This window comes from Pectinophora gossypiella, chromosome 1 (assembly GCF_024362695.1).
Source record: "Pectinophora gossypiella chromosome 1, ilPecGoss1.1, whole genome shotgun sequence".
Taxonomy (NCBI): Eukaryota; Metazoa; Arthropoda; class Insecta; order Lepidoptera; family Gelechiidae; genus Pectinophora; species Pectinophora gossypiella.
In genome coordinates this window covers 8,380,507-8,406,913 of record NC_065404.1, presented here as the reverse complement: position 1 = coordinate 8,406,913, position 26,407 = coordinate 8,380,507, and the positions used below count along the sequence as shown (strand labels likewise).

The window sequence follows — 26,407 nt, the reverse complement described above, 5'->3', positions numbered from 1 at the left end:
TATGATATTTTTTATTAACTTGAAAAGATTTCCGAATAGCCAATAGTAATAATGTGAAAGTGGAACGATACTTTATTTTAAAATTATTTTGATTATTTGTTAGCAATATGTGTTGTATAATTTGAGTTGTGTTTTGTTTTGTTGTCCCCGCTGACCTCTGACCCGTGTATCTGTAGCGGGACAGGTACCGTCTGCGCGTGCGCGCCTCCGACAGGGGCGCCCCGCCCTCCTCCGCAGACGTGGACGTTGAATTAGACGTGGTAGACAGGAACAATAAGCCCCCCATCTGGGACATGTCCACGTATGGCCCCGTTCACATCAAAGAGAATGTCACAGTGGGTACCGTAGTGACCAGTGTGAAAGCAAGGTTGGTATAAGGCGCAGCGGGCCCTCGGGCCCGTCGCTCCTCCACTCCTAACACTACTAACGACGTGGTTTTGTCTGTTTCCATCGACTCTTTCCCCAATAGCGAGAAACTTACAAGTTGGAGGCTATGGCTCAAGACAAGGGTTTCCCGCCCTTGTCCAGAACCGTGGAGGTCCAGATAGACGTAGTGGATCGCGCGAACAATCCCCCCGTGTGGGACCACACGGTGTACGGCCCAATCTACATTCGAGAGAATTTGCCCGTGGGTGCCAAAGTGGTGTCCGTGAAAGCAAGGTGCGTGTAACTGTTCGGCACGGGCACCGCACGCAGCCCCGACACCCGCACGCAGTGTGCCGCCGCCGCGCCGCGTTCAGCTCACGCTCTCCCGCCACGCCCGATACCGACGCTGCTTGGAGCAATCTTCTCAAATATGCCACATCATCCTCGAAGGTGCTTCATCCGTGTGCTTTTGGAGAGTGGGCCTTCAAACTTCTCATCAGATATTCGAGTAGATTGTGCCCAAAGACCGTACGGCTCGATTTGTCAAAAATCTCTACTTCTATCAGATTTATGGCAAATTTTATTTGACGTGGAGGCAGAGCGCGACAAACTGAAGACGGCGCTACGAGCGTCTTCAACTACCGTTGTATTGCCTCTCACTGGTGATCTGTGACGTGATTGTGTTCAATTGCATCGTCACGAACGCACGCGTTCTTGTGTTCACCTGCGTGCATACGGGGGCTCACTGCTTTCATGGAACGGGGATCACGAAATTACGTTTCTTTTCAAAAACATCTAAGTAAATCACTAATATGATAGAGATGAAATAAAATTAGTTGACCTTTTATTTATTTAAGATCATAAATACAAATTACATTATTCAATGAAACAAACACATTAATTTAGATTATCAATATTTATCAATGAACAAAGCTGGAAACAAATAAAGTACAACAGAGTGTTGTTATTCTAAACTTTATTAAGGTTGTGATTTGTGTGATTTTATGTCATATATTTTGATTTACTTAGGTGTCTTTGAACAAAGCGTGAGAGGTATTAGGTAAAGTTACAAAAGTATGTGTCCATTGTATTGTGCATGTAGGCTGCGGCATCAGTGCATTATGAGTCATTCGAATTATTTCAAATTTTATAAAATGACTCAGAGAAACGCATGAAAACGATCGTTAAATGTTTTAGCCAGTAGAACTTAGGCGATCATTCAATATTTTAATTTAAAGTTAAATGTTATTTCATAGTGCTTGTTATTTTATTTTTTTGCGTTGAAAATAATAAAATGATTGAAAATTTTCAATCGGTTCCTTCTTAGAGTACTTTCGAAGCTTTCGTTTCTATTTTGATATTAGTTATCGCATAAAAGATTTAGCTCTTTCTTTCACGTGTTAAGTATGCGGTTTAGGAAGTTAGCAGTTTCTCGATTTTATAACACATTTCATAAAGTTTTAGTTCATTGTTTGTTACTTATAAACTATCTTTAAATTGTGCCTTCAACGGATGTGAGTAGTCAGGAATACTCGTAGCTAATCCAATACAAAGAAGTAGGTATAAATACCAGTAAATAAATGGGACTCTTGGCAAAGTCAAGACCCGGGAAATGGAGTTGTCTCTAGTATCTTTACGTCTACTTTATAAATAATTTTATCGTCCAAAGGATATATAATAAAACTTATATCTTTTATTACGAAGTTGTTTACTACTTCGGATGAATGTCCTAACAAAGGGGCTGGCGTTTTGCCAGCTCCACCACCCAGTAGTTAGCTACGAGAAGAATATCAAAATGGAGAATGTGCATTACATATGTATGTACTTCGGGCAAAGATACGTATAGTTGTGACTGCATTATAATTTATTTGCATCTATCACATTGAGTGTCGGTCGGTGGCAAGCCTGAATCATTCTTACAAATGAAGCGTAGCTTTGTTGAAAGTCTATGACGCATATTATGTTATAAATACTTATACATATATTTGATTTTGTTCAAACTTCTTCTATCGTGTCGGTTGTGGGTTGTCCGTAAGATGATCCGTGCTTCGGAAGGCACGTTAAGCCGTTGGTCCCGGTTACTACTTACTGATGTATGTATGTAGTCGTTACATGAGTCATGTCAGGGGCCTTTGGCGGCTCAGTAATAACCCTGACACTAGGGTTGATGAGGTTGGTATTCCACCTCACAACCCACACGATAAGAAGAAGGTTGTGGGTGGTTAACCGACCACAAAAAGCACCATTTTAGATTAAACCCTAAACATTTTTGTTCTACTCGTAACAATTTAAAAAAATAAAAATTAATGTACCTTTTACTTCGTAAGGAAAACATCAAATTCTATTTATAGATATTAAGGAACTTTTCTATTATTTTCTTTGCAATATCTATTTGATAGTTCTATAGTAACTTTCTTCATAGACTTTCTTCAAAAGCAAGAGGTTCAGATGGTCTGCATCACACGTTGGTCGTGGAGCCTGGTTCACATCTATTGTCTATCTGTTCGTCCTAAACCACACATTTCAGACTCACACCATATGGAGACGAAACCATACTAACTCACTTTACTTACTAATTAGTCATATTTTTTTTCAGTAACGAGTGAATCATTTACATTTTTTTTAACTACCACTAGGTATTGATATTTTATCAGACATATCAAACGGCACTTAACTATATGTGCTACTGGTACTTAAAAATAATAGTCATTGCGATTTTTTATACCCTCGGTATTCTTTTTTTAACGGGTTTTAGCTTAGGTAAACCGCCTACCTAGATCATTTCTATCTAAATGTATAACACAAGGCGCGGGTACTATTTTAAATATAGAAAATGTATTTATTAAATAAACATCACAGAAATACTTCACAATCAAAACCACTAAACCGATTACTCGGTTTGTCTGTGAGAGGAAGCTTATTCAATAAAATTATTTCCTAATTGATAATTTTGGCGGGTTTGTAAAACAAAACATTTACTTGCTTATGCTAAAAATTGTACTACCGAGTAGTGCGTGACTTGTGGTAGTTATAGTACAAGATAAAACCCAACAATATATAGGGCATCTATGCCCTTTTACATCGCAACGTTCTTACTAAAGGATGGCATATATTACGGAAAAACGGGAAAAATAAACAGAAATGTAAATGGTTTACTCGAATGAATGTTTTGAAGTCATCAATGTTTCTGTACTTTTCCGATAAAGTAAACAAGTAGCTTTTGTTCCCCTAAAGCGTTTTTGATTTGGAGCAATATTTTGTGTTGTCACGTGCCTAAGTAGATGTTTCATTGTGTGGTTTGTTTGGGAGTTGTTATAACCCATTGTTATGTTTTCAGTTCGGGCATTGAGAACAATCCAACCGTGTTTTATCGTTTGATGCCGGGATCGACCGCTCAGACGAACAAATTCCATACATTCTATTTACAACAAAGGGCCGATAATGGCTTCACTTGGGCGGACATAAAAGTTAATCACCCATTGGATTATGAAAGCATCAAGGAGTATAACCTCACGATCCGAGTCGAGGTAAGATGAGATTAGATACTTGGGTCCTTATTGTTTGTTTAGATGGCTGTATTGGTGGCGATAAGCCAGAATTGGCAGCGTCAAATACTATAAGGACAATTGCGTTATCATTAGTTCTGTTTATTGAGCTACTGTCTAGAACTCTAGAGAGTCGCAAACAATACACTGTTTCGCATCACGTAACTGTATAACTTTGGATGTAGGTATACCTAAGGTAACCTCATTGACTGCTTCTTCGCGACTTCTAGTAGAATAGAGTCCTTGTACATACATATCACTACCTATATCACTAGTGCGAAATTCTGATTGCCTTGTTTCTGATATCGCAATTCGTATTTGTAGAAGGACCTATAACATTTTAAAAACACCACCAGACTAAGGATCGATAAAATTCGATGGCGCGTGTAATTTGCGGCCTGGGTCAGCTACCCAACTTGTTAGGCATCATAAGGCAGAAAGTGAGAAATGAACTGAGTAGGCGGGAGTACAAATATTTTAAGGTTATATCTATGTACTCTGTGAGGTATATAGTCCTAATTGTGTTATATAGAAACTGCACTTATGATAAATTAATAACTCAGTGCAAGTCCGGTGTAGGGGTTCGAATGGGCCCTTAAAACTCAAACCAAACGTTACTTACAAATCAACTGTCTACACATTTACATCTTATGTTGGGCACAAGCCTCCCCTTACTCCATCACAACTTCATTGCGTTTTGGTAACTGACAAAATATACTTATATTCATAGAACAACGGAGCACAACAACTGGCATCAGAAGCGACAGTCTACATCATGTTAGAGGACGTCAATGATGAGATACCTCTGTTCACGGAGCGAGAGCAGGAGACGGTGCTGGAAGGAGAACCCATTGGCACGAAGGTCACACAGGTCAATGCGATAGACAAGGATGGAACATTCCCTAACAACCAGGTAAGTGAAGTACTTACAAATTTTGCTATGTTAAATTTAAAACTTAAAAATAGCAGGTAAGCTTACGTATTATTTATGCAGTTGTCAGTATAATATATATACTATATACATACATACATAACATAAATAGCCTATATACGTCCCACTGCTGAGCACAAGCCTCCCCTCAGTCAACCGGAAGAGGTATAGAGCATACTTCACCACGCTGCTCCATTGCGGGTTAGTGGGGGTATTTTTACGGCTAATAGCCGGGACCAACGGCTTAACGTGCCCTCCGAAGCACGGAATCAACTTATTTTTTCAGACAATCAGGTGATTGAAGCCTGAAATACAATACATGTTCCTGCAATAATTAAATCCATTACCTTTCACACTAGGCAGTATACTATATTTCTGTTTTTCATTTCAAATTAATCAAGCTATATTTAATTAACAGAATATAGTGTTTGACCGTATGTTTGACGTACAGTATTTTACTGTAGTACTCGAGTGGTTCCCAATTAGATTTTAATTTTAGTTTAGATTATATTTTGCGTTGAGACAAACCCATGTCGGATTTAACAATGCTCCTTAACGTGTAAGGTATTATGTTCATGTTTTTGATTTCAATAAAACAAAATCTTTCCTGTGTCCTACTCAAATAAGAGTAGGTACTCGAGTATTTCTCATAGCCGATATGATAAAAGCCTAAAAAAATGGAAGAGTGGAGGCGTCTCGTCACTTGTCGGTTCAGATGGCTGAGGCACGCGATTCCCGATATGCTCATCAAGTGTTCTTACACAACCCCAAATTGCACTATTAGTATTACGACTATGTTCTCATAAGCGAGTCTAAAACAACGAGATTTACGCAGAATAACATGATATAAAAGTATGGACCTTTGTCCTTACATTGTCCTTACAACCTTGCAGGTGACAATTTTAGCCCTTATCCCTTGAAAGGAAACTCAGGTACCCTGTCTGCGACCTAGTGATTGCAATCCGGCGTCATTTTCAATCCGGCCGGATACGACCGGATTCCTATCAATCCAGCCGGAAAATCGACTTTATTTCAAATAGACAACAAGAAAACAATTAAAATTTAGTAATGTAGGTGACTAGTAATAATTTCACGACGTAACGAGTAGCTCAGTCTTTCTAGATTTCACTTTCATAGATAGATCAATTTATAAGTAACAATATTCATTATCAAGTAACTATAATATCTAATAGATACAATTAACCTTACGTAATTAACTGAAATGAGATCAAAATCATTGAGACCGAGAAGGACTTATATTGACCAAATTGGAGATGTCCTTTGAAAAGGTTTAATACGATCTACTCTGAACCGGCGTGCGTGTATGAAGCGATTGATGAATGTGGAGGAAGCAAGAGAAGTATGTCAGGATCAAAGCAAATGGAATTCTATAGTCTCTGCTTACCCCGGTGAGAAATAGGCGTGAGTTTATGTATGTAGATCAAAATTATTATTAAAGTGTTTGAGAATGCTAACAAACGAGTCTTATAGGTATTTATGATGCATGAACACTACGCACAACGCATTTAAAGTACCTACTCATGCAATAGCTAGTATATTATTTTCTCACAAACTGCATTAAGTGATGCCGGATCCGCCGGACTACCGGATCCGTTTTTCCGGATTGCAATCCCTACTGCGACCCCATTACGTTATAAAATAATTTGACTTTTGAGACTCTCCACCTGAGGACCTCTGTGTTAAGATTCGACCAAAGACCTGAAAGCCATTTTTTCCATAACGTAAAAAATATTTTTAAAAGTGCTTCCATTATTTTTGATATGTTTCTTCGTTCAGAATTTTTCATAGGTTCATCTGTTTTAATTAAATATAATTTCTCAATTATGAAAGCGGTTCTCTCTCCATTTATGGCTGTCAACTTTTTTCTTCGAAGTAAGAGAAAATCAATTTGGAATATAATTATTTTTCTGCGAAGACTTTCGACTAGACTACAAGATTATGTAGGCATAAATTATTTATGTAGAATGTTTCGTTATCAAAAGGGACACCACATAACAAGGTTTAACGGTGAATACGATATATTATCCGAATGCGGTAAGGACGTGCCGCAATGTTGTGATAAATTTTGAATTTGGTCGCGTACCGCTATTCCGTAAACCGACGCATTCAATCTCATACAAATTATAAAACTGAACATAATTTATCGCAATTTTACAGCATGTCCGTTCTACATTGCGTGGTTTTGTGGTAAAGCTCAAAACTGAGATCAATTAACATTCATGCCGATGAGTTTATCCAGTTGAGTAGTTTAATGGCATTGGTGGCAGGGAAGGCTTCGATTGTTAGGCCTATAGTAGCTGTAATTAAATGTGCTTCAATAAATAGGTAAACTGATGTAATATACACGTGTGCATTTCGTATATAATCTAGTAGATACGTACTTATAGAAAAAAGGTATACTTGAAAGTAGTCTTACTGAGCACAAGCTTCTCATAACAGTGACGCTTTCTGACCTATTTCGATCTTAATTTGATCTAAACGAACCGCTACTAGGGCGGGACTTATTTCAAAGGTACGAGTATCTGTCTGTTTATTTACAACCTTGTCCTCAATCAACACCAATTAAGATGTTGACCCAATGTTATAATTAACCGATCTCTTATCAAAGCTGAAGCCACTGAAGCCTTTAATCATGCTTTTGAAATATACAACAGCGAAGGCTACATCTTACAGTCTTTCGCTGTGTGAGCTTTGTTATTCGCGCTGCGCGTTGACGTCTCTCTTCGACGAAATTTCGTCTGTGGGTCGCACATGGACCAAAGTCAAGAGTTTTAACCATTACCGTACCTAAAAGTCTCTAGCAGCAAACAGCCTCCGTGGTGGAGTAGTAGAGAGTGGTCCGGATTTGATTCCCGATTGTCAAAATCACTTTGTGAGACTGTTCTTGATTTGGTAAGGACATTGCGGGCTTGAATTAATTGATTGTCCGAAAAAATAAGGTGATTTCGGGCTGTGGAGGGCACGTTAAGTCGTTAGTCCCGGCAATTAGCCGTAAAAAAACACCTCTACCAACCCAGTAGGACGTACTATATAGGCTGTTTATGTTATGTTTATGTACCTAAAAGAAATTTTCTCTTCGTCTTTTATCGTGTGGGTTGTGAGGTGGATGACCAACCTCATCAACCCTGGTGTCAGGGTTATTATTAAAATAAATTATATATGTAATCAGTTTCGACACAGTTTATTTGAATATTTCTCCTTACATTTTTCATTTTTCCCCGTAGATTTTTCGCCATTCATAAAAAAAAGTCAAAGAGAATATAATCGAAAAAGTCGCCAACAATATAGAACGCTGTCATAGACAATTAAAGAATAAAAATCATAGACTTTTTTGTTTTGGTTTTTCCCGAAGGGTAAAGCAAAAGGAACAATGCCCAGCCATGTCCTTCGTATTTTTTTCTTGATGATGATTAATGAAATGATAAAAGGTGATGACGATGATTGATGAAACCTAAGCCCGCATCCTCGGAGCAGACTCCTACTCCGAACCCCAAACGAATTAACTCAAAAGTCCGCATAAACTTTCGAGTTGTAAAGCGGCTTGTTGGCACGAAGCGAAAATAAATAGGTACACTTTGTTTATTGAATATTCCGATATAATAACACTATCGCGAATGTTTTCCGACTAACATAATGCGAGCATTAATCACAATACACCACTTCGTATTAATTATTTAGATTATTCAATGAAGAAAGCAACCGTCCCGTTCCCGCCAAAAAGTCCAAAATCTTAGAGTATTAAGCTACATGTCTGGAATGAAAAGTCATTTAGTGGGTTCCATCTCGGACCAAAACATCAGGCAAGATTGTCGCATGCTGTTATGAATTAATTTACCCAGTAGCGGGCGTAATTTTCGTCAAGCCGTGCGATGTATTGTGTCGATGTCCGTGGGTCAATTTGCCCTTTTCGCCACGTTGTACAAGAATCACTTGTCGCAACCTCACCTACCCCATTTGTCACACCCTTTTCACTCCACTGGAGACGTATGCCGAGATGAAACTTCTTGAGTAAACTTTGTGTACTTTTCTTAACCTTAACCCGGTACCTAAGCGATTAACGATTATAATAATAGATTGCCATGTTAGGATGATTGCTCGAAATTTATGCTGTACTCTGAATGTATTTTATGTACAAAGGTACCTAAATAAATTGTCGTCTTCCTAGCGTTACTCCGTTTTCACGGAGTCCGCTTATCTAACCTAAAGATTTGACAGGTCCAGTCTGACATTTCAACCCGCGAAGGGAAAACCATCCTAGTATATATTCGTTCACATACCTCCGAAACGCATTTCTTGGGTACTTTACAAAGACATTTAAATTAGCAAGCACAAACCATATAATAAAATGTTTTATTTAAAACTCCTATAGAGCTGGGCTATTATAGAGTTAAATAGAGTTACGCCTACAAGTATCAGCCTTTTAAGTTAGATAATTGAAACATTTGATTTCTTGAACATCTATAGGAATGTACACAATACTTTTGGGTCCAAGCTATCAGTTGAACATCTTTAGAGTGCAATTTATTTATATATTAACTTCCTGTTTGTCTCCTAAAAGGAAGCGGAATGGTCTGAGCCGGGAACAAACTGGATTAAGCTGGATATAATTAAAACTTAATAACAACGAAACTCAATCTTCGAGAACCTTTCAAGGCAGTATTTTAGCTTAACATTGTTTTATATTTCCTTGTAACGTAAAAGCTCCATTTTTCGATTTACATTCGTACGCCTTTTAACATATCGGGGTTCTTTGACCTCTATTCCCAAAAGGGTTTCTCGTTTCCCTATTACACAATGTTTGATAGCATCGAGAAAGGGCACATTAAAGTTAAGGATCAGCTCTGTAGGTACATACGACCTGTGATTGCTCAAAGGTTAACGAGTTGGCATGGACTGTGTGGTTAGGCAAATCTTGAATTTAACTATTTGTCTTCTTTAAACTTACTTAATCTGTGTATTTGGCTATACGGTTTATGAAAACATTTGCTTTGCATTCGAATTTCGAAAATCTTCAATAAAAACAGTAGAACGAGTTCTATTTATGCTTTTTATTCGTTCCGAGTCCAACATGGACGTAGTGTGCTCATGATGTAGTTGTCATGCAGCAATCAAGGTCCTATTGTACCTATATTTTTATCAACAATGAAGGCACGTTTTGAATATATTTTACTATTTCCTTCGTGTTTTTTCATTATATTCCCGGTCACATAAATATTCGTTTTCCTACACCAGTGTTACCTATATGAGATCTCGAAAATTATTTAAGTTACGTGTCCTGAAGAGTAACGATGGTTTTCGGCTGATTTCCTTTGTTTTTATACGTTGTGGGCCTACTTTGAGCCTGCTTTTTTATGTACAATGAAAATAATGTTTTAAAAATTCAAATTTGATATAGTAATGCCATACGATGCGCTACCTGCATAAAATTAATAAATAATCCGTGTTAAAATGATCTAGCGTACATGGAAAATTGTGCCTGGTATTTCGTTCGGCGCGTGCAATTTACTCCCCTATAATTTTCGGCTACGCGCGGGAATAAAAATGCAATTTTCGGCCAACGGGATTGCGCTTTGGATTGGTGTTCAATTGTGAATAATTAAATAGATTGCCTTCGTTTGCCGGCAGTACCTAGATACTTTGATTTTATTGCTGATGACACGAGTCATCTACCAAAAGTCGTGTTTATTTACTCACGTTTCGTGCGTTGGAAGTTTTAAGTTTATTAACGAAATAAATTCGAATTTACAAACTTCTCGCGGTTGCCGTGATTGGAAGCGCTAATTGGCTCCCAGATATTGTTTCGGAGTTTGAAGTTTGCACAGAACTTTGTATAGATAGGTGTATACAAACTAAGAACACCTGTTTGTTTAAGTCAATGACGAGATTTAGTTGAGCCCCTGAGAATGTCGCGACACTGCTGATATCAGACCTCGATATCTTTGGGGAGCTCTTGAATACGTTATATTGTTCTATCGGTTGCTATTGAAATTTATTCATGACGTTGTTGTGGCTTTCAAACAGGATTCAGAGGGAATAGGAAATCCAAACCTTTTGTACTTACAATCCAGTCCACGGGTGAAGCTGTTTGCGAGGTTTAAACTTAGAGATTCTATACGATATCTATTCAATGTCTATAAAGTTTATATTTGTGCGAGTTCCATTTGTATTGAACGGTTTTCTTTGGGAGCTCGAGACACGTTCTCTCCATTCTATTATCTCACCTGCTTCCTTAACCTGCCTACTAACTATTTAAGATAATTTGAAAGATAAAGCTTTTGTTGCTATGCAATATAAAAATAGATTCTAAGAAAATTATAATACAAACAATATCGCAATAGACTTGAGCAGTAAATAATTGAGTTGCTATTGGTGCAGGCAGAAAACATTGTGGTGGATTTATAATTTATTGTTTTAAAATTGATTAGAAAACTTTCTCTAGAGATGACAATGAGGGAAATCGTATAATTAAAAATTCAAAGCTTCGTTGGTAAGAATGAGTTGATAAAAAAATTAAAATTTTTCCTTAATCATTTCTTGAATGCTTTTTTCCTGGTGTACAATTAAATTGTCACTGTTTCCTGTGGTCTACTTACTGGTTTGCCTTAAGCTGGGTTATCAGTTCGATCGTCGGTATTGGAATTGTTCCGATGATAATAGACTGATTAATTATTAGGAAGTACATCTGGAGCACTGGTGATCCCGAAACACAGGCTCAGGCATATCTCGGGCGCTAGTCTCCACGCGTAGATACCCTTCAATTGTGCATTATTTTATGTAACCCACCTATATACATTGTGGAGAACAAATAAAAAGATCTTTATTAAATAAAAATTCAAATCAAATCAAATCAAATATACTTTATTGCACAGAACTAAAATTTCAACAATCAGACATAACACATGGAAACAGTACAATTTGGGCGGCCTTATTGCTCTAGAGCAATTTCTTCCAGGCAACCACCAAAAGGAAACAAACATTTACAAACAACTTGGATGCGGGATGGTGCAATAAAAAATAAATACCTATAAGTAAAACTAAAGTTAATATAATAAATACTCTATACTATACGTACATATATTAATAAATACTCAATATAATATAAACCATATATACTAAAAATATACCTAACCATAATTAGAAAATAACCAAACCATAATCTAAAAATTGGCTATCGACCATTACGTACAGATGATACGGTTCACCACCTATCACGTGAAGCGTTCGTCTAATAAAGTTCGGTTATACAGGTATTTACTTCATTATGCTTTGGATGCACCTCTGGCACACCCCGGACACTTCATACAAACAACCTCATTTTACTCAGACTACACATTGTGATTATCCTACACGCGCATTTGGGTGTGTGACGTCTGACCCCATACGATTCAAGGTTAAACTATGTTCGATGGTGAGGTAAACCTAGCTCAGACGCTGGTGGGAAGCGGAGAGCTGCCGTTCTATACGTAGTCATCATCATCAGCCCATTAACGTCTCCACTGCTGCGGCACGGGCCTTCCCTATGGATGGGTAGGGAGAACGGGTCTTAAACCATCACGCGGGCCCAGTGCGGATTGATGGTTATTAACGACTGCTAATGCAGCCGGGACCAACGGCTTAACGTGCCTTCCGAAGCACGGAGGAGCTCGAGATGAAAACATTTTTTTTTGTGGTCACCCATCCAATGACCGGCCTTTGCGAAAGTTGCTTAACTTTAACAATCGCAGACCGAGCGCGTTAACCGCTGCGCCACCGAGCTCCTATACGTAGTATTATTCCTTATTCTATGCCATTATATTCCCGATTGGGAATTTAGTCGTGTCGTTATATTTATATTTTGATTGATTTATAGGTGTACTATTACATCGTGGACTCTCCGCGGAACGAGGGCAAGGACTTCTTCGAGATCAGCATGCAGACGGGAGAGATCTTCACGAAGGTGGTGTTCGACAGAGAGAAGCAGGGAGCCTACGCCCTCGAAGTGGAGGCGCGCGACGGAGCACCCTCGGCGCGCCCCAACTCTGACAACCAGCCTAACTCAGGTATGTCTTTAACTTTAACCTAACCTATCCTTCCTCATAGCGCTCGATCTTATTTTTCTACGATATTTGTGATGATTGCGAGTGTGGAGTATCACCACAAACTATGGCTCACCTTTTGTGCTGTCCTAAGTGCCCCAACACCTGCACTATTAAAGACCTTTACGAAGCCACTGACAATGCCGTAAGCGTGGCCAATTAATGGTCAGCAAAAATTTAGTTTCGATCGCCATCGACTCGCAAAGAAGAAGAAGGGTAAGGTTTCCAGTATTGGACCACATGGTAATCATGCAACAAATGTATCGATGTATGATCATTTTTCGATGACGTCTTATTCATCCGAATTCCATAGAAGGATTCTGACTATTCGTGAAAAGTATATAAATTGTCATTTACTCTATATGTTTAAGCAGCATTTGTTTCCATATCGCACTGATATTTGGCTCAGATGACATTCACCAATTGCCTGGATCTCAGCCCCACAGGTACAGTCATGAGTAATATCATGTACCCACTTTAGAACCCTGTCGCACTATCATATTTCACATTTAATGAGAGTTACGGTTTAATTTGTCAAAAAAGTAAATGTGATATGATATCAAAATGTATACATACCTATTAGTACTCGTGACCGTACGTACGTCTTTCCTTCCGATGTATCCTTATTAGGTTTAGGTATCTACTTTCAGTCATGTGAATGGACACGTGACTGTTGAAATCGAATCAGGTACTGATACAAAGGGTTAAGTATACCTTCATATAGATAGGTAGGTATGTTTATTATAAAAGACTAAAACAACAGACTATAAATGTAAAAATCGTAACTTACTCGTTTATACATAGGCAATAAATTGTATAGAGGATTACCTAAACGTTTGTGTAAACATATAAACAAGTAGGCGGTAATTGCAGCATTCAAAATAACTATTATAGTTTGATTACTCGCGGCATTCATATCTATCGAGTTTCTCGTTATGAAGATCTCGAAATGGAACCATTGAAACGTACATAATAGCCAGAAATGAAATTGATTTATACTTATATATAGACAGGTCTCTACCAATCATGATTTCTATTTGCTCAATAAATAAACACTTAGTTATAAGAGCTTTCCCTTTTCGATATTAACAAAAAAATATTTCAGGAAGGTAGTCGGTGGGCATAGAAATAATTTCATTCACGTGCACAGATGTAGGGGCGGGTCGAGAGGCTCTCGGGCTCGGAGGCTCGCACCGGTCCTCAGGCTAATCACTGCCACGACCCGCATTCAAATGACTTTTTCTCTTTGGAAGTACTCTTAACGTTCAAAGTTTCGCGCTTTGTCGGCCTCCATTCCAAAAACCCATTCCTCGCTACTCTGTAGCCCCGACCCTCTTCGTGAATATTGACACATGGAGGTCTCATATTTCACTCTGTTTTTTCGAGTGGAATTGATTGTATCGGTACATGTGACACTATAAATTGTCCGTTTTCGACGAGCTGTTAGGTAAGCAGGTCCCAGACGCGTTGCCGTATCGCGTCATCGTAAATCAAGCAGCGGCATAATCAGCCGCGCCCGAGGCCCTAATCCCGTAAGCTTCTCATCCCTATATCTGTCTCACGTGCACAATAGAGGGCTTTAGATCAGCTTAGTGCTTACATAACGACGCTACGTTTCCTTGATATGCCATTCACCGACGCTATAATTCATACGACTCAATAAAACCTTGAACTAACTATTTCCCGATCGTAAATTTATACTGTTATCTTTGTTTACGTGCTGGGAATACTCCATCTGTTTCCACGTTCGATTTTACTTAGGGGATTTCAAAGTATATTCTTAAGAGAGTTTTGGGTGATTAATCAATGATAAATTAATATTAATCTCGGTAGTGAAATATTGTGTTTTTGATTACGCGACGTAAGACAAATGGATTAAAGTATCGGTTGGGGGATTTTATGGTACTTGTGGTATTGTGGCGGCAGGCCACGTAGCAATTTCAGCATATTGCAGCTGCTGCGGCGGCGTGGGGGCGCGGCGCGCGGGGCGGCGTGTGCGCTCGCGGCTCGCATACTGATCACCTCGTGTGAGCCACATCCATACTACGAATTGCTAACACTATAATCTTTTCTAATCATTTACTCAGGAAGCTTACCTTTTCTATATCCTCCTTCTTTAGAGTCCTCATTTCTCTATAACATTTTTCACGCAATCAATAATAGATTACGGTACAAACAAACAAATTACGACCCATTTCGAAAACTACTGCCGGATTCTTTTACACGAGGATTGTACTCGTAGGTATAATTACAATTTATCGTCACTTCCCCAATTCCTAGCATACGTATTTACGACGTAGCGGTAAGATGTTTATTTGTGCAGGGACCCGCATTCTTCCTCTCTCGGCCGCTGAAACAGGCGAAATGAAAATTCCCAAATTCAACAGGATAGTTTATTTAAAGCATCCAAATTATTCGGATTCACCGGATTAATTCAATGTTCACTTTAAACGTCTCTTTAAACGAACTTAATTGTAGCAAAGACCATAAAGCTTTATTACGATATTGAAAAATATTTCAATTACGGGTAATCTAGTTTTCGTAAGAGACTAATGCAATTACTTTTTGAATGTTTCATTAAAAGGTAGATTTCATTAATTGCTTATTATTTTTGCGAGCTCTTTTTGAACTCAGTTTTTGAGTTTATAAATCAGTCATAATCCCGTAAGTTACAAGAATTTAATAGTATTTTAATTTATTATTTTAGTCTGGTAACAGTCTTACCAAGACTAAACGTCAAAATTATTTAGAAAAATGATATCAGGCTTCAGTACGGAATCGTACGTAAAGATCCTTTTAATAGATACCTCTGCACGTCACCATTATTGTACTTTTAAACTTTGCCTTGCTTCTCGTGATAGTGAAAGGATTTGCCAATCTGCGTGGAATATTTTCGCAGATTGAATAGTGTGTGCCAAACATAACCGAGGTTTACATAGTGCGGCACTCCGGTAGGGTACATCCTATTTCTATTTTTATTTTCATGTCACTCAAAGGTAGAGTTCAAATTCTGCCTGACTGAAGCCTTTGTGACATTCACAGAAAGACAGCAAGCTGGCAAGCTATATTGACGATTTTTTTCTAATGCATAGCCTATTTAATATACATGTTTATGTGTATTGTTACTATCAGAAAAGCCATTGATTTCCATAGGTACACTATCTTTGCCCCCTTCAAGAAAACCATCTTTAGCATTTATATCTAGAACCTAAGATAAATACACGTGTCGTTCTTTGTAATTCTGGAGATTTCGGGGGTATTGCCTTTAAATGCATTTCATCATCACTAACTTAAGAGCCACGCTCTTGTCCGTGTAGCATTCTCCATTCTTGTCTATCAAAGACCAATTCCTTCACCTCCTTATAAGACACGACGTTCGCCTTCTCTTTAATCTATTCCATGTAAGCTCTTCCCCTTCCTCTCTTTCTTTGTAGCTTCCTTTCTATGATGTTTTTAATAAATTCGTCGTGTCTTATTCAGTGTCCAATCATCTTGCCTCTTCTGTCCTTAAGAACTTTCCCTTACTCTTACTAGCACTTCCTCATTATTAACTCTTTCAGTCCAACTAAATGCATTTAGAATACTCAAATATTGATATACATGTACTTATTGGATGCTAAAATATCTTCCGCGCTCATCAAAGCTTTGATTTGCCAAAATTGGATGTTATTAATATAACAGAAATATAAATAAACAGAATATTTTACCACTTTATATATTCGTTCGTTTTCGTTTGAACGATACACGAACTAGTCTCAGAAGTACTCTGCATTCTGTTAAAATGAGAGTTGTCCCTTTTTTATTAACAGAGAATTAAGGAAAAGCCAGCGAAAATTACACGCGGGCTTTATCATTGATGAAATGTTCCTATGAATTATTCACGAAATTATAAAACACGGTAGATGGCGTCAAGCGAAAAACAATGAATCTAATAATAATGAAGGAGAGGATGGTCGTTGCGCCCGCCCTCTACAACTTTTGTAGACAACTTCGGTTTGTCCATTTCCAATTGTAAACGATAAACGTTGATCAACATTTCCTCTCATTCATGAATAATATGAATTTCTTGAAATTGTCACTTTTATATAAAAAAGGATATTTAATTATTAATAAGTTCTTCACTTCGGTGCTACTTCGGTACTTCGGTGGCGCTGCGGTAAACGCGCTCGGTCTGCGATTGTTGAAGTTAAGCAACTTTCGCAAAGGCCGGTCATAGGATGGGTGACCACAAAAAAAAAGTTTTCATCTCGAGCTCCTGCGTGCGAGGGAGGGCACGTTAAGCCGTTGGTCCCGGCTGCACTAGCAGTCGTTAATAACCACCAATCCGCACTGGGCCCGCGTGGTGGTTTAAGGCCCGATCTCCCTATCCATCCATAGGGCCCGTGCCCCAGCAGTGGGGACGTTAGTGGGCTGGTGATGATGACTTATTAAGAAGTAAAAAAAATACTACGGTCTGCTGATGCACAGTCAGTTCTGTACCATTTTCACAAATTTGCACAAATGATTTGTAACACTGAACGAAAGAACTTTTTACTGTAATTGACCATAAAGTTCGCATTATGAGGTTTAGTGTTGTCGTTCCACCATTTAAACTCATGCTAATTTGTGTTGAAATAAAACCTGAATAACATTGTAGACTTGCCGTAGTTTGTATTTGCGAGGGCCGTACTTAGGTCACGCACCAAGGGTGCAAACGCCATCTTGGAACACACTTTGCGAAGAATTTTTTGATTGTTATTGTACATTTTAATTGCAAAAATGATTACTATTCCAAGACTACTCCTATTCGACTTGATTGTACAGTGCTTGTATTTGTTTAATGTTCTTCGGCAAACATTGAATACAAACTATCTGTAAACCGTTTGTTTCTGGGTACCGTTAAACGACTTAGATTTTTTCGCAATGATATTATTTGTATTGGCAAATACGATGATTGCCGAGGGAATTGAGTTAGCAAATTTTTTTAGTTAATGGACAAAGTTTTATTTCCGCGCCATGCGCTAAGTCTCTTACGTACAGTGTTTTCTTTATCGTAGTTTTTGACTATTTTCATTTTTTACTTCATTAAATTGTCTATTTGGAAAAATAAATCTTCTTCTTTGAAGGACAATATCACTATCTCCAGGCCCCTAGCTACAGCTCTGCGTGTCTCTTACAAAATTCCCGCTCTCATTTAGACTCACCTTTCTTTCGCGTTTGTGGCACTTCCATGCGAACCACGCCACGCGTTCCCTGCTAACATTTATCGTTCGTTTATTTCGACTTTTTAATTTGACTGTTGTTACACGTGGGGCTTTTGAATTTCAGTCATCTCGTCGCTGATGCGTGTTTTTTGTTTCTGCAATGTTTTGTTTTATTTTAATGGATGAAAATATTTTATTTCTTTCCTCGTATTCGTAACGCCATACGTTGAGCAATTCTTGTTATTTTTATATTTTCTTAATTATTCGCATTTCTGGAGGTTTTTTCTTTAGCGGATAAAAAAAATAATGTTGCATTTCACATTCTGAGTTCAACGTAAATCGTACTCAACATTCCGTTGTTTACCTATTTACTTCCATTTATACAAATTTCGTTCCGTTTGAAACGTCGGATGTCTTATGGAATCACGCCAGAGACTTGTTGGAAAGCCGAGACACGGAACGATGTTGCTTCAGTCGCCTATTTCAACTATTTCCAATTACTTGGGCTTAGGGAACTGTACGATGTCGCCAAGTGACAAAGCAATATTCCGTCTTGCCGGGAACTTGTGGCCTACATTTAACGTGCCCTCGAGAATTCGTGATGAGGGCGCCAAGTGCACTGCTTGCTTCGAGGATTACCGCTGCCACCTACTAAATATTGCTGTTTGCGTAACAATCTGCCAACTGCTGCTACCTGCTACCTTGTTCTACTTCTCACTTGTTGACTGCAGTTCAACTTTACAAAATCCTTCACATTATGATTATGTTATGACCTGCTATACAGATAAATGCGGGTACAAATCAACGATCCCTAGAGGAGGGAAAGTGGAAAAAAACTTTTGTCATTTACGTTCGCGTAAATAATTTACACTCTTTTTTAAGACTGAAGTAGGCGTTGTTTTTCTGCTATTACAAGTGGTCTCCGTGGCAATAGCTTTTGTTTTTCTCATTGGAATGATTTATTTCCGTTATTACCTACATTATTAGCAGTGTTTTTGGCAGACTTCTAACTCCTTCACTTATCATATTATTAATATGGATAAATGTATTTAGTAGGTTCGTTCATTCTATGTATTTCGAAATTGTACCCATGTAGAGTAGTTAGTATGTTTTACTTACCTACTTCTAGGTCTTCTAAGTCTGGGTTCTTCTAGGTAGGGCTGATTACCTATCTTTCAACTTCTTTATTGGTTTGTTGTTGTTGAATCTGACGGATCTCCTAAATAATCCATCTGATTCCAAGTTCAAGAAGAGTTTTTGATTTTTGATATAAATAATGTCAAAGGGGATTATAAAAGGATAATTGCCTATCCATTAATTCCATGCATTCATCACTAACCTTATAATAACTTTTTTTTGAGGGGAAATGTCCACCGCATACTATCATGCCGCGGGGGTAGTGGGAGGGGGTTATATCAGGATTGCACCGACTAAAACCTGCCGGTGTCCGTATCATCGCCGTTATGCCGAGCTGCGGGGACGCTTTCGCATTCTTCCGCGGTTTGGCGGCGATACCCCATAGCATGGGCCCCATCTAGTGGGGGAACCTTATAACCTACCTCAGGTGTATATATTTTGTTAATGGTGCGCCTTGTTGACGCTACCATGGATGTTGTTACTAAGATTCTTGAAATATATTAACAGTATGATCGAGTAAAAAACATTCATAATTCGTCAAATACCTAGTAGGTTTTCTATGCCCGGTCTGTTGAATTACTGTTTATCAAATCTGTTCCTGAAACAACGTCTTCTACCAATGGACTCAGTAAAAGATCATCCGGGAGAAGTTTCAAGGCTGCTTGTTCGTTGAACACCCAGCTCCGCATCTCAAATCCCGCGTTCTTATGAATACTACATCGGCAGCCAACTGTGGTAAGTACCTATTTACACTTCTTATTTCCCTATACAATTTAAATTAATAAGTGCGCCTTTATAACGTCTTTTTAAACATTCAATATGGAATTAAGCGATAACACTCTAAAGGGGCTGGATTTTGCAGCGTCGTTAAATCATTTTATTTATAATATAAAATTGGTTGTAACAAAATTTTCCCCGTCATTACGACGGCTATTCACGAGACGAATCCTGGTAATTTGAAAGCTTTCTGCGTCGGTGGGGGCGGGGGAGGGATAAATTTTCCTAAATCGTCAACTCAACAGGAGCTACGTTTATAGGCGCCATAAGTTCCAGCAACCGCGCCTTTAGCTGTCATAAAAATCACCTAACCTAGCGAGCGTGTGTGCGCACTTCCAATTTCGTTTCCTTATTCGTTCTAACAGCCTCTGTGGTCTAGTGGTTAGAGCGTAAGGCTCACGATCTGGAGGTCCGGGTTCGATTCCCGATGGGGACATTGTCGAAATCACTTTGTGAGACTGTCCTTTGTTTGGTAAGGACTTTTCAGGCTTGAATCACCTGATTGTCCGAAAAGTAAGATGATTCCGTGCTTCGGAGGGCACGTTAAGCCGTTGGTCCCGGCTATTAGCCGTAAAAATCACCTCCACCAACCCGCATTGGAGCAGCGTGGTGGAGTATGCTCCATACCCCCTCCGGATGATTGAGGGGAGGCCTGTGCCCAGCAGTGGGACGTATATAGGCTGTTTACGTATTCGTTCTAAACGTTCGCGAATAACTTAAACATTTCTAATTAATTTTATGATAAGTACCTTCATAACACGCAGCCTTGTTTTGTTTTTTTGGAAGAATTTGTAGAGATTCGTCTCTGGTAGGCGAGTTTAATTAAAACACGCTAGTTGGACTGGGGCCGGCTCGCGCCGGGCGGTTCAATAAGCGGCTAATTAAAAGCACTAATAATTAATTTGTAACATCTCTGTTCACGACCAAATTGCTCTGTTCGGTGCCATGACAACAACTTTCATTATTGCTTTTGTACGTCTAACAACTTATAAATTAGCTTTGATTGGAAGGCGGAAGATGTATGAGCTAATAACAAGAGCGAGACATTTTACAAATCGTTTGAAAATTACTTGCAGCGAGTTCAACTGTTTGTGACAGACAGACGGACATAACTCACGCTTGTAATCCCTATAGAGGTGGGGAGAGCTAAAATTTTTTTTACAAAAACATTAGCAAACTTGCAAATGAACGAAGCCAACAGTGTAATCGAATAAAAAGTCACCTAATTGATATGTCACCTATACCTTAATTACCCACACTGTAGTTCTTCGTAACAGTTTGCAACTTGACTAAGGCCCCTTGCCGCATATGGCAACGGTAACTGGCAGCTTCTTCTTATCGTGTGGGTTGTGAGGTGGAATACCAACCTCATCAACCCTGGTGTCAGGGTTATGATTGAGCCGCCAAAGGCCCACATGGCTCATATAACGATTACTCACTTACATCAGTAAATAGTAACCGGGACCAACGGCTTAACGTGCCTTCCGAAGCACTGGCAGCTAAATACCAAATTATCCCTTATGAGGTACTTCCGTAAAAGACTACATAATTAATCTTTGACTATATCCTCTTCTGACTTAATATTCATTTAATTAGATAAAGGAAAATCTGCAAAATTATTTTCTTAATATTAATAAAATCAATGACAACGATAAGAGATCTCGGAACGTTTTGATAGTGCGCGCGCATTGATTTTTGCATTTGTTTGTTTTATAAAGTGGAACAGGTCTTTTTATTTTTTTTATAAGACAATTTCTTATACGTAGCTACGTCTTTCACGTCTTCTATGCTGGCTACCCATTGAGCTGTATTAAATTAAATGTCGTAAAAACAGACAGAGGAATTGGGTCCTATAACATCATCGCCCTGCCGTTATCTCGTTTTAACGGAGTCCGCTTACCTAACCAGACTTATCAGCTCTGGCCTTCTAACTCGCAAAGGGAAAACCATCCCAATACAGGATAGGTAACATACCTCCGAAACGCATTTTTCGGGAAAGTTGGTGTCTTTGCGATATTTTCCTTTGCCGATGAGGACAAGATAATCATTTATGATTCAAACTTGAATTCGAAAACAAATTCGAATATTATTGTTTTACGCCCGTGATGGATTCGAACATGTGACCTCACAGTGAGATTGTAATTGTGTCCCTTTACATTTTTTTATGGGGTATGAGGGTTGGATAACCTGCCACCAAGCGGTTCACCATGTTTTACTATGTGCCCATCGGGAATCGAATCGGGGTCTCCAGACGGAGAGACCAACGCTCTAATCACTAGACCACGTAGGCCGAGTTATTTTCTGATTTTATGTGATTTTGTACAATCCATGTTTCCAGGCGTAAGTTTATTTATGAATTTAATGTACGTCTAAAAAGTCCCTCTGCTGTTTATTAGACAAGGAAACAGTATCTATCGTCCCATATCGAACCAAAGATTATAGAGTATAGAGGTACTTTATCGTAATTACTTGGAGTAGACAGTCACCCTCAAAGACCTCGAACTTGACTTATAGTTTGACAAGTCCAATATCCGTTAGACGACATAAACGAGCACATAACATCCAAACCTTGTAAGTTTGTAATGAGATCCATCTCAGTCACCCAGTATTTTTATCCTCTATTTACCTAATCCCATTTAAGCCTCATATAAAGACTTCTTTTGAAGAGAATTTTCTGGGGATAAAATTCAGGTCAAGATGGACTGATCTAAAAAATAAAATAAACACTTTTAAAGATTTCTAGGCTTTCGCTATGTAACGGACTTATAGCTCGGCGGCTCGTGATAATACGTAATGAAACGAAATAAGAGTAGCCAAAATATTGTGCAAAATACAACGTAAGAGAGCACCGCAGAAAGTCAAAAACAGAACAAAAAATGTGTCAAATAATAAAACAAAAATGTCATTCCATGACAGCCCGGAGACCAGGCAGTCGCTGCCCAGTTAGTTCGTGACAGCCTATTTGTAAGAAAAGTATAGAAACGGTTATTAACAATAACCGCCGAGTTATCTAACCATTCAACATGATTAGGTAACTAACTATGCGCTGATTGCTCGCTCTGAAGCTCGGGGCGCTGGGATTGAATTTTCCAACAAACACAACTGTTCTGCTTTCATTCTTATACCCCTTACAAAGATTCTCTTATCGCGTGACAATATACCGTCGAATTTTATGTGTATTAGACGTATTTGCATAGATGCCATCGCACATTGTCTTTAAAGATGTTAGTTTTTTGTTCTTATTATGTCGTACCTACTATGTTATTGGGTAACAGGGTATCAGCATTGGGCGGAGTCTTATGAGTAATGGAAGTTAGAGCCCGTATGAGGAGGGTCCACTTATGTCACCCGAAATAGTATGATTGATAACGCTTCCAAAGTAAAAACACGGGCTTGCAACACTACGTATATACAACCTATAAGTTATAGCTTAAGAACAAACAATAGAAACCGTTTCTGGTACCGCTAAGACCGAAATGGCGACAATAGGCTATGTGGATTACGAGGATCCAATTACGTTTTCTTTCGTGTACCTATTGTAATGGACATCTGTTTGTGTGATGCTACAATAGTGATGTATGACTACAATATATCCCCCTTTCTTAGCTTAAGCAATAGAATAAAGAATAATACGACGTATAGAACGGACGCTCTCCGCCCTGCACCAATCCGCATCGGGGCCGTGCTACATTTACCTCACCCCCTCCTGGGTCTCACTTTATAAAATGGCCGTAATCCGTCTATCTCGCTCGCTCTTCGCTGCTCGTCAAGCGGCACACGGTAACAACAAGATTCTGTATATGTGTCCGGGATGTGGCTGAAGTACCTATAGGTTTTACTCCACCACACAGCTCTAAATGCTCCAATATATTGTTGAATATCTTTGATATCTTGAGTAAGAAGCATTCAAACAAAGTGTTCTTATACGGGTTGCGTTTTTCCTTTTGAGAAAATGTGTTTTTAACATGTTAACTTCGGATGTGAGAGACTCTGCTGCTAGATATGTCATATTGTATCCACTACATGATAAAAAATAATAGTTGTATACTCGTAGTATAACCAATATCTTTACTTATATGCGAACGAACCACAGCTGGACACATCTGAGATCGTAGCCTAGTAAAGTTCTTATCAGGTTTCAATTATACAGCCGCTAGTGAAGTATTGTAAAACCAGTCTGTACCAAAATCTACTTAAACTGATATGCTAACATCCTCAATCATCAAAACACTTTAGCGACATTAACATTAATGCGCGTCACTAAAATCATGCATTATGTTGAGCGATAATTAACATAATTGGAATTATGCTAAATGTTTTCTAATATGAACAGAAAACACACACGACCGTAATATCTGTTGTAGCAAAATGGAATTATCGTGCGCTGTTAGAGCCAGTATTTCGTGCGTGACTGTACGCGGCTGGCAAACTACTCGTATGTAAACTGCGCACGATCGCACTCCCGCCGGGTAAATTAGCTAATGTTTAAAGTTTTCAAGGTTTAGTTAATTATTGAGGATGTAAACTCGAGTTCACGATGAGTAGGTAATGACTTGTAAAGAAGGGCCCGCCCGCAGCAAATACGACTTGTAAACTGTAATGCATCTACTTTTCACAGCTCGAGTTATTGTTGTACCATTAAACGCCAACTTTTCCTTCGCTTGTCGGGTAAACTGCGATGTACGTACTTTATCGCAAATTGAATTTGTAAAAACAGCCAACTTTAACGCTTTTTAAGATCTACGACTCTTCTTTCCGAAGTAAGTCTAACTGAGTGAGATGTAGAAACACCTCATTGCTACTGTGAGTAAGCATTATGGCTTACCGGTCATTCCCCAACCGTCTGGAAAGTTCCGCCTCATTAGCTGCATTTCTGTTTTACTCCATTCCAAATTTTCGTCGCAAACAATTAACTTTAAGACGAGTTTAACAAAATAAATTATATTTATGAATCGCTCTCCGAGATATTTTACGTCGCTTCAAAGGCTACAACGTAAGGTTCTTTGCATTAATGACATAGTTTTATAAGCTTAATTATTACGCTCCTAAACTTTGCCATCGGAGTTACTGTAATGGAGATTAAGATAATACTTACCTACATACATTGTGGAACTAGCTTAAAGGAATTCTCTACTTTAAATACCGAGGTGCCTCGAGGCAGCGACTAATACATTTGTCGTGAAAGATTAAAAAACTCTTTTCAAATTGCTGTGCGATTTCAAAAGGGGACCAAGTCACCCCGCGTAAACCTTTTTCCTCTAATTTAAAGGTATTCTTTGATTCGTGAAAGTAATTGCTTTCGGCAGTACATTACGTTTTGTACAAAATAGAGCTCGATTGTCACTATAATATTCAGAAGGAGTGATTATGGGATTGCGGAATGTAAATGAGGGGATTGTTTGAATTGTTGGACGTAAAAGTAGAGAACTTGGTGAAGTTTCGCTAATTAATGAAGTCGCATCCTGAGGACGTCGTCCGAATACTAATTACTTGGATTGTTCGGACGACATCGCAATTTCTGACTTATATGTAGCTGATAATAAACAGCCTCCGTGGTCTAGTGGTTAGAGCGTTAGGCTCACGATCTGGAGGTCCGGGTTCGATTCCCGATGGGGACATTGTCGAAATCACTTTGTGAGACTGTCCTTTGTTTGGTAAGGACTTTTCAGGCTTGAATCACCTGATTGTCCGAAAAAGTAAGATGATTCCGTGCTTCGGAGGGCACGTTAAGCCGTTGGTCCCGGCTATTAGCCGTAAAAACACCTCCACCAACCCGCAGTGGAGCAGCGTGGTGGAGTATGCTCCATACCCCCTCCGGTTGATTGAGGAGAGGCCTGTGCTCAGCAGTGGGACGTATATAGGCAGTTTATGTTATGTAGCTGATGATTTTGAAGGGGAAAGACGATGTGTAATACAAAAATAATGATCGTCTCTAGCCTGTGGGGAACGTTTTCGATCAAACAATGGACGGGGTTTCGTGACCCGTCCATTCACGTCGTATTTTGAAAGGCATTGTTCGATCAGTGCCTCCTATTTGGAGCCACCATAATTTAAGATTTAGCACATTATTTGCGTCTGCGAAATTGTTCGTTAATTTTGTCGGATCGTAAAATTGCAGTGCGCCTGAAGATTCTGCAGTTAATTTCGTTGAAACTCGCCGTTTCGCCGCTTTAGCAGGTGTTAAAATATACGACACAATTCGAGTGTCTACATTTGTTCACTTTTCTGTTGGTGCTTTCAACTCACGTGCAATTGTAGAGAACGTAACTGATATACTATCGATTTAAGTGGTTTTCTGCTGCTATTGTGTTCGTGTAGAGGATCCATGTACACACATCTACGACAATCAATATTGCTACCCAGATACGTGTG

The 26,407-nt window shown here is 38.8% G+C and overlaps 1 protein-coding gene across 7 annotated transcripts in view; it reads left to right on the top strand.

The window, feature by feature from the left end:
* The window catches only part of LOC126367591 (neural-cadherin), a 302,187-nt gene that overhangs the window by 59,413 nt on the left and 216,367 nt on the right, over positions 1-26,407 (top strand). For 5 of the 7 annotated variants that reach the window (XM_050011210.1, XM_050011199.1, XM_050011183.1 and 2 more), the window contains 4 exons: positions 177-367; positions 3,704-3,893; positions 4,642-4,824; positions 12,713-12,902. In XM_050011210.1, coding sequence (XP_049867167.1) covers positions 177-367; positions 3,704-3,893; positions 4,642-4,824; positions 12,713-12,902 — 754 coding nt within the window. Of the gene's footprint in view, positions 1-176; positions 372-469; positions 661-3,703; positions 3,894-4,641; positions 4,825-12,712; positions 12,903-26,407 lie in introns of all 7 variants that reach the window. The other 2 variants (XM_050011249.1, XM_050011191.1) reach the window with 2 other exon arrangements.